The sequence below is a fragment of the Phocoena sinus genome, chromosome 10 (genome assembly GCF_008692025.1).
Source record: "Phocoena sinus isolate mPhoSin1 chromosome 10, mPhoSin1.pri, whole genome shotgun sequence".
NCBI lineage: Eukaryota > Metazoa > Chordata > Mammalia > Artiodactyla > Phocoenidae > Phocoena > Phocoena sinus.
In genome coordinates this window covers 591,824-601,623 of record NC_045772.1, presented here as the reverse complement: position 1 = coordinate 601,623, position 9,800 = coordinate 591,824, and the positions used below count along the sequence as shown (strand labels likewise).

At 46.2% G+C, this 9,800-nt stretch overlaps 1 protein-coding gene across 1 annotated transcript in view; it reads left to right on the top strand.

Annotated features, from left to right (window-relative positions):
* Positions 1 to 2,146: 2,146 nt before the first annotated feature.
* Positions 2,147 to 9,800, top strand: part of MOV10L1 (Mov10 like RISC complex RNA helicase 1) — a 44,633-nt gene continuing 36,979 nt past the window's right edge. The window contains exons 1-3 of the mRNA XM_032644147.1: positions 2,147 to 2,243; positions 3,871 to 4,055; positions 8,819 to 8,981. Of these exons, the coding sequence (XP_032500038.1) occupies positions 2,147 to 2,243; positions 3,871 to 4,055; positions 8,819 to 8,981 (445 nt within the window). The remainder of the gene's footprint in view (positions 2,244 to 3,870; positions 4,056 to 8,818; positions 8,982 to 9,800) is intronic.

Here is a 9,800-nt window from a genome sequence, read left to right as displayed (position 1 = left end):
CCTCACCTGGGATGGAGAAGACAGAGGTCAGGAGTTTCGTCTTGATGATGGGGCTGAGGTGTCTGTTGGATGTCAAGTGGATCTGCCGATGAGGTGGAGTGGAAGAGTCCAGAATCCAGGGGAGGTTCGGGCTGCTGGATGGGAAGGGCAGCCCTGTGACGTGGAAGCTCCCATGCACGTCACCCTGGCTCTGGCACCCTGCAGGAAGCCCGGCCCAGCTCCCAGCCCCCGTGTTGCACGCTCTTGTTCTGGGACGTCTCTCCCCACTTATCCAATAACTCCCCAGGGCCTTTCCCACTTCCTTGTGTATTCCCAGCAATGAGCCCAAGACAGGGACTTAGCAGTGTTTCGTATCATTTAAGGAACAAGTATCTCCCCACCTCTCAGGAAGGGGTTGTAATTACACTGTGCATCTACGGAGGGGCGAGGCCCAGGCTGTCGATCAGACTGAGGGATCTGACCCAGTAAAACAAAAACATGCCCAGCAAAGCTAAATTGGACCCCAGCCAACAATACCAGGATACCCCTGGTTTCCAACAGCACGTGGAACATTTGTGGAAGGAGACAAGGAGGAAAGCCTCGATACATTTTTTTAAATTAATTCATCCAAGTTTTATTGTCTGACCATGACAACATTAAATTAGAAATTATTAACAGAAAAGTATCTGGAAAATCCTCAAATATTTAGAAACTAAACAATATACCGCTAAAATAACCCCATGGGTCAAAGAAGAAATCACAAAGGAAATTAGAAACTGAAGGAAAATGAAAATACAACACGTCAAATTTTGTACAATGCAGCTGAGTCGGAGCTTACAGAAATGTGTACTTTTAAACACTTATCTCAAAAATGAAGAAAGTCCCAAAATTCATTATCTAATTTTTTACCTTAAAAAGTTAGAAAACTACAAATCAAAGTAGAAGAAGAAGGAGGTGGAGGAGGAGGAGAGAGGCAGTAGAGGGGGGCAGGGGTAGGGGAGGACGAAGAAGACAAAAACAGGAAATAACGAATAGAGAAAAATCAATGAAACCAAGAGGTGTTTTCTGAAAAGACAAATAAAACTGATAAACCTGTAGCTAGACTGATGAAGACAAGAGGGTAGACATAAATTTCCAACATCAGGCATGAAAGATGGTTCATCACAGTGGATCACACGGACATAAAAAGGATGGTAAGGAAATACTGTGAACAATTTATGCTAATAATTTGACACCTTGGATGAAATGGACAAATCCCGTAAAAGATGAAATTACCAAAGTTTATGCAATATTGCTCAACACTGGTAACTTAAATAGCCCTTTAACTATCGAATTTATTGAATTTGTTAAAGCAGATGTACAATGTATGTCTGATAGGCCACAAGGCAGGCTGTTCTAGTTAGCGTAGAGTTCAAGCCAAATCAGGTATAAGCCAGAAGGACTTCCCCACACCTCAATATGTGAAAATTTCTTCATCACTCAGGAGCAAAGATGCCACCCTTGACCACACATTACCAAGTTGAATCAATACACAAAGAGGATAATAAACAATGACCAAGTTGACTGCTCCCAGAAAAGCACGGGTGGCTTAACATTTGAAAAATCAATCAGAATGATTCACTCTCATTAACACCCTGAAACGACATGATCACTTCAACAGATACAGAAAAAAGCATTTGATAAAATTCCACACCCAAGCGCGATAAGAACTCTCAGAAAAATAGGAACAGAGGGAACTTCCTCAACTTGATAAAGCATATCTGCCAAAGCTACACCTAACAGCACAGAGTTGTGAGATGCTCTGCCTTCCCCGCTCCCCCGATGGACGGAGGCCTAGGCGAAGCCCCGCCCATCTGCGCGAAGCCCTGCCCGCCAGTGCACGCCTTGAGCGCCAGGCATGACGTCACTCCCACCCCGCGCACTAACGGTCAGCAACCGCCAACCACCCGCAGCTAACAGGCTTGGCGCGCGCAACACCCCCATTGGCCGAGCTCAACGAGGCGTGGGCGCAGGCGCGGGCGCCACAACCCTACTGGCCAAGCTCGAGGGCGCGCAGGCGCAGGCTCGGGCGCAGCAACCCCATTGGCTGAGGGCGGCGGGAGCGGCGCGCCGCGTGCGGGCGCCTAGGGCGGCGGAGGGCGTGGCGGCGGAGACGAGCGGCCGAGCCATGCTGCGCCTCGCGGGCAAGGTGGTGGGTTTCTTCTGGAGGAGGGCGGAAGAACCCGAGGAGGAGGCCGGGCCGCCGGGGCCCGAGCTTGCAGAAGGTGCCTCGCGGGAAGGGCTGGTACGCGCGGCCCCCTGAGGCCGCCCAGCCAGACGGTGGGCCGGGACTGTGGACGGGCGCGGAGGTGGGGGTGGGGCGGCTGGTGACGTAGTGAGAGCCGCTGAGGCCCTCAAAGCCCGGTTCCTGCGCCTGGTGGGGCGGGAGTGGGGGAGGAGCGTGGTCCGAGCCGGGTCCCAGGGCGTTAGTGTGACGAGGTCGGGATTTGAGAGCTTTTGCTTGTTTTCTAACTCGAAGCTGAGGCGTGTCTGTCCCGTGATGATCTCTTCTTTGCAGTGTAACTTAAACAGGCCTTCTCAGTACGTAATAGCATTTTACGGCTTTTGGGGTCTGTGCCTCCTTGTTTCCGCTTTGTGTTTTCATGCGCCGGGAGCGCCTTGACACGTCGTCCCTGCACGGCTTCCCGTTCTCTCTGTGTCAGTGTCCCTTGCGGTTGTGTGCTTCGACAGCTCTGAAAAGTGTAATCTGGCTGTCTTAAACTGTCATTTTAGAGTCTCGTGGCATCCTCCTCCTGTTTACTTGAAATTGTTTTCGCACCCACCTTCCCGAAGTACAAGCTGTACGTACTTCTGTTTCTGCCACAGCGTCCCTCCCTGCACCCAGAATTACACAGTTGCTTTTCCCCAAGGCTTTTCGCATTTCCTCCCAATTCCTCTTTGCATCTGAGACTTGAACGCCGGCTAGTGATTCTCTAGTTGCCTTCTCTAACCTCTAAAAAGACGAAATTCTCCGCAAGAGAAGCCAGAACGTTAGCCGTGGAGTTACTTGTCAGGGCAGCACGCTAAAAGCCATCTCTGCCCAGAGTTGTTAATGCCTCTTTGCCGCCTGGAGTAAGTCGCTTCGTTCGTCCGCGCGGATCTTGTCTGTTAAATGTGGCCCTTGAACAGCTGTCGGAGTTCCAGCCAGGCTTCCACGGGCTTCCGTGGCTGAGCCGTGCCCCGGGCACTTGGGTGTCTTCTGTGTCTGACAAGGAGCAGACGAGGTGCTGTGCGGACTCGGAGCACGGGTTCTGGCCGGGGTCTCTTGAGTGGATGAGGGCAGGCCCTGCTCTACGCCAGACTTGCCCCCCAGGCCCAGAACGTCTTCCAGCGCCTGCTTTGGTGAAATAACACGGAATCGCCTGACCGTGCTGCTGGTGGTATTGATAACAGCGGTGATGAGGATACACGGTAGCCACTCCCCTGATGCTGCTATAACGCTAACAGCAATTTACGATGCCCCCGGCCTGTGCCAGCCGCTCAGAGGTCTACGCATTGCACGCTTCTGTCACGTAATAACCCTCACGCAGCTCTCGGACAGAGACCATAACTGTCCCCGTTTTACAAGTGAGGACAGGCACGGGGTGGTTAAAGACCTAGCCCAGGGTTCCACAAATGGCTGGGGAAGAGCTGGCCGTCAGATGCAGATGGGCTCTCCCCACCGAGCCCACTGCCTGTGCCCCTGGGAGGAACCTGGGTAGTCTGCCTCTAAAACCCTGCTTTCTGAGCACCCCAGTCTCCAGGGAGGTTCTCAGCCCACAGGGCTCCTAGCCCCACGGATGCTCTGGGGGGCTTAACTGTAGTGTGCACTTGATTTGTGGTCAATATAACCTCTTTGTTTACCCGTCTTAGGTGACACCAAGTTGAAAACTGTCCAGGGTGTCGTGACAAGGTACTGCAGCGATTATGGCATGATTGATGATTTGATCTACTTCTCCAATGAGGCTTTGACTAGCAAAGTGCTTCTAAATGTTGGACAGGAAGTTATTGCGGTTGTGGAAGAAAATAAGGTGTCGAACGGACTGAAAGCAATCCGGGTAAGGCCTGAGTTCATGAGGAAGCCTCTCTACACCTTGGGCTTCACGCCGCTGTCCTCCTCTTCAGTTACCTGTCAGAGACAACCTGTAGCTTTATGCCGTGGAGAGAAACACTGTTACCACTTCTGTATCCACTTTTCTAGTCTTTTTAAAAAGTATTGTTAAAAATAACTATTTGGATACTTTGTTATCCAGCTAGCCAAGATAATTAATGAACTCTACTATTCAGCAACTGTTTCTTTAAAAAAATTGTGTTTTTGTGCTCTGATTTCCTGGAAGTATAATTGTTAGTTAGAGAGTATGTGCACATTTAACGTTTTAATGGTTATCATCAAATTATCCTTCAGTAACGCTGCACTAATCACACTCAGGGGCAGGATGAGACACTTGTTACCCACGTTGGCAAAAGGATGTGGACGTTATTGATCTTCGAAATCTGCACCAATCACTTTGAAAAGGGATCTTATAATTTTAATTTGCACTTAAGCCTTAAAGTAGATTAAATTTTCACATTTTTTCTATGAGTTATTTTAGTGTCCTTTTGTCATTTTTTTGTTGGGTTCAACTTTTTAAAATTAAACTTTCTACATTTTGGAAATTAGACTTTTTTAAGCAAAATTATTATATGAAAGTGTTGCAAATGTTTCCCCCCAAGATCATCTTTTGACTTTGTTTTATAAAGTCTCATTTTATGTAGTTAACGTGTCTGTCTTTTCCATGTGGCTCTCGGGCTCTGTACGAATCCTTAGAGAGGCTTTTCCCACTTTTCATTCGACACGCACTCAGGTTTTCCTGTGAAAATTGTTTATGGACATCTAAATGTTTAATTTACCTGGAACTTACTGGATGTACAGACTGAAAGAAGGAGCCAGACGTTTCTTCCCCGGTAGCGCACCAGTCATCCGCTGAGTGGTCCCCTGTTTCCTACTGAGTGGGAAGGTCCCTTTCTCACACACCAGAATCCCATCTGCCTGGGACCCCGCCTGGACCCTGTCGGTTCCCTGTCGGTTCTGATGCCTGCACGTGGCCCACGTGGCACGGTTGTGTCCTCAGGTGGCAGGCTGTTTTCTCTCTTCCTCTTCTTTGTGGATGGACTTCTCTGGGCTCTCCCCTCACTGTAGATAAACGTTAGAGTAATCCTGCCATTTCTCCTCCTGGGCTCAGACTCACCCAGACCAGCGCTAAGTGTGTGGATCCATTTAGGTCAAGCGACGTGTGGATCATAGCAGGTCTTCTCCAGCTACAAATTATGTCCGTCCACTTATTTAAGCCTTCCTTTGTGTTCTTTTGTTCACTTCAGTTCTGCAGATTCCTTGTGAAGTTTATTTTTGAGAATTGTAATGTTTTTGTTCCATTATCAATATAATTTTTCTTTGTATTTTCAAATTAATCTTTTTCTTTCCCTCTAGGAAATCTGTTGATTTTTTTTTGTTATGTAATTTGGTATCTTGCAAATTTACTGAGCTCCACTACTTTTTAAAATGGTCAAGACATACTTTGTTACCATTACATTTTAGTAAATGCCACCTACCAGCCATGTGTGGCTATTTAAATTGAAATTTATTAAAATTAAATAAAATTTAGAATTAATTCCTCAGTTTCACGAGCCACATTTCAAGCACTGAACGTAGCTGGTGGCACCAAATTGGACGGCGCGAATGTAGAACGTCTGTGTGGTGGCTGAAGGGCCTGCAGGGCCGCTGTGGCCGGGAACGTGCCGCCAACGAGGAACAGACGCTTCCTCCTTGCTCTCCACCTGCACTTGGACTCTGCAGGCCAAGTACTTGCCTTGTTTGTTTTTAGCTCTTCTGGAAGATGCTTGAATCACTTGATTTACCAACATTTAACAGTTTTAACTGACTTCCTTTCTGAAAGTTGTGGAATTGGCTCATTCGCTCTACCCTCTGGATTTGTTTGCTCATTTTTTATTCAGGTTTTTTTATTGTGGTAAAATACGCATAACATAAAATTAATTTTAATTTAAATTTTTTAATGCCATTCAGTGGCACTAAGTACATTCATGTTGTTGTGCGCTCATACCCACTGTCTATTTTCATAACTTTTCATCATCCCAAATATAAACTCTATACCCATTAAACAGTAATCCACTATTCTACTTTCTGTCTCTATAAATTTGACTATCCTGGGTACCTCACGTAAGTGGAATCGTATGATATTAGTCCTTTTGTGTCTGCCGTATTAGACTTAGCATAATATTTTCAAGGCATATCCGTGTAACATGTATCAGAACTTCATTCCTTACTATGGCTAAATAATATTCCATTGTATGCATAGATTACATTTTGTTTCTCCACTCACCTGTTTATGGGCACTTGCGTTGTTTCTACTTTCTGGCTGTTGTGGATAATGCTGCTGTGAAAAGCACCTTACTGAGTCCCAGTTTTCAATTCTTTTGGGTCTATACCTTGGAGTAGAATTGCATGCTCATATGGTAATCCCATACTTAACTTTTTGAGGGTACGCCAAAATTTCCCCAGTGGCTGCACCATTTTGCATTCCCGCCGGCAGCACAGGGGTTCCAGTTTCTCCACATCTCCACCAAGGTGAATTATTTTCCCATTTTTTGATAGTAGCCACTCTAGTGGATGTGAAGGGGTGTTTTCTTGTGGTTTTGATTTATATTTCCCTAATAATTAGTGATGTTGAGCATCTTTTCATGTGCTTATTGGTCATTTATATATCTTCTTTGGAGAAATGTCTTTTCAGTTCTTTCGCTTATATTTTAATCAGGTTGTTTATTTTCTTGTTGAGTTGTAGAAGTTTTTTTATATATTCTGGATATTAATCCCATATCAGATATGTGGTTTACAAATATTTCCTCCCATTCTGTGAATTTTTAAACTTTTTCTTAATATCAATAATATCCTTTGATGCACCAAAGTTTTAAATTTTGATGGAGTACAATTTATCCTTTTTTAATAGCCTATGCCTTTGATGTCACACTTAAAAAAGTCATTAACTAATCCAAGATCATGAAGATTTTCTCCTGTGATTTCTTCTAAGGGTTTTATAGTTTTAGTTCTTAAATTTAAGTCTGACCCATTTTTGAATTAATTTTTGAATATGGTATTGGATGAGGGTTTGACTTCATTCTTTTGCACGCTGAGAGCCAGTTCTCCCACCACCGTTTTTTGAGAAGACCTTTTCCCTCTTGAAGGGTCCTGGCACCTTTGTTGGCACCTTTGACCGGATATGTGAGGGTTTATTTCTGGGCTCTTTATTTCATTGGTATTTTGTCCGTCTTTATACTCTTTTAATTACTGTAGCTTTTTAGTAAGTTTTTTTGGGTTTTTTTGTTTTGTTTTTGTTTTGTTTTTTACTTTTTTTTTTTTTTTTTTGGCTGCATTCAGTCTTTGTTGCTGCGCGTGGGCTTTTCTCTGGTTGCGGCGAGCAGGGGCTACTCTTTGTTGCAGTGCATGCGCTTCTCATTGTGGTGGCTTCTCGTTGTGGAGCACGGGCTCTAGGTGTGTGGGCTTCGGTAGTTGTGGCACGTGGGCTCAGTAGTTGTGGCTCGCAGGCTCTAGAGCGCTGGCTCAGTCGCTGTGGCGCATGGGCTGAGTTGCTCTGCGGCATGTGGGATCTTCCGGACCAGGGCTTGAACCCATGTCCCCTGCATTGGCAGGTGGATTGTTAACCACTGCACCACCAGGGAAGCCCTCGTAGTAAGTTTTGAAATCAAAAAGTGTGAGTCCTCCAACTTTGCTCTTCCTTTTCAAGATTGCTTTGGCTATTCAGCATTACTCGAGATTCCATATGAATTCTGGGATGGGTTTTTCTATTTCTGCAAAAAATATCATTGGGATTTTGATAGAGATTGCATTGAATCCATAGATCACTTTGGGTAGTATTGATGTCTTAATGTTAATCCGTGAACGTGAGATGTGTTTCCATTTATTTGTGTCTTCTCTGACTGCTTGCAGCCACATTTTATAGTTTTCAGTGTACAGGTCTTCCACCTCCTTGGTTAAATTTATTCCTAAGTGTTTTATTCTTTTTGATGCTATCATAAATGGAATTGTTTTCTCAGTTGCCTTTTTTAAATTGTTCATTGCAAGTGTATAGAAATACGACTGATTTTTGTATATTGATTTCATATGCTGGAACTTTGCTGAATTCATTTATTAGCTCTAAGAGGTGTTTTGTAGATTTTTTAGCGTTTTCTGTAAGATCATGTCATCTATAAATAGATAATTTACTTCTTCCTTTCCAATTTGGATATTAAAATTTCTTCTTCTTGCCTAATTGCTCTGGCTGGGACTTCCAGTATTATGTTGAACAGAAGTGGTGAAAACAGGCATCCTTGCCTTGTTCCTTATCCTCGGGGGAAAGCTTTCAGTCTCTCACCACTGAGTGTCATGTGAGCTGTGGGTTTTTCACACGTGGCCTTTATCCTATTGAGGAAGTTCCAGTCTCTTTCTATTGGATTGAGTGTTTTTATCGTGTAAAGGTGTTGAGTTATGTCAGATGCTTTTTCTGTATCAGCTGAGATGATCATATATTTTTTCCTTTGTTCTACCAGTGTGCTGGATGGTACTGACTGATTTTCATTTGTTGAACCACGTTTGCATTCTGGGGTAAACCCCCCTCCATCGTGGTGGGGGCGTTTCTTATGCAGCTGCATTCAGTTTGCCAGTATTTCATTGAGGATTTTTGCCTCAGTGTTCATAAGGGGGTCTTGGCCAGAGGTTTGCTTTCCTTGGAGTCCTCAGTATGTCTTAAGTAGCAGTTTGCCTGTCTTGCAGGTGGAAGCCGTCTCAGATAAATGGGAAGACAACAGCAAGAGCCACGGCAGAGGGCTCTCCGACTCCAGCACCCGAGTGCTGGTCGGCTGCGTGACCTCGCTGATGGACGGCGCCGGCTACATCAACCAGACCACGTACTTCTCCCTGGAGAGTGTGTGTGAAGGTACACGGGATGCGTTTCTGCTTCATGTTTAAAATTAGGTTTTGTGGGGTTTTTTTTTTTTTAATGTTCATAACGAGATTTGTGATGGACCAGGGACCGGTTTTCATCTGCCAGGTCCTCAGAGTGTTGCCCTTAAAGCCTCTGCCCAACATCTGGTTCCTCCTGTCTGGATCTCATCCCAGGCCTCTGACATCCCACCCCACCCTGAGGCTGGAGCTCTTTACCCCAGATGCCCCCCTGCTCTGCCCCCAGGCCTGCCCTGTATGGACCAGCCAGCCTTGCTGGCCCTTTCCCTTCTGGTCTGTTTGTTTGAGCAGTGGCTTTGCTGTGGGTGCTCTGTAGCTGGGTTGCCTTTGTGCGTCTGTCAGTCTGCCTAAAGCACCCACCGACCTGGAAGCTGGTGCTTCAGGAGCTTTGCCTCCAGTGGCTTTGTGCCGCTGCTGCGTAGCAGTGTCCGCAGGTGGTTGGGCTGCTGTGTGCTCGTCACCAGCATTCTTGAGAAACAAACTCCATATTTCATTAGGCACTGTTGTTTTTTGAGCTTAACTGCTGCAAAAATGTTTATTACGAAACAACCAAAAGGTTATCACCGGTTGTGGCTACACCGCGCGCCACGCCCAACCTGTCCAGACCACTCTCTCCCCGCTTCACGTCAGGACGGCTTGGCTGCCACCTCACGTCACTGCCCCTGCCGTTTCCCCGCTTTCCCGGCCACCCTACCAGCTCCCTGGCACACCGAGGGGCTCCCTCTCCTGAGCTGGGATACCCGTAGCCACCCAGGCCTCAGGTGTGAGCACATCTCCCTGTGTCACCGTGCTC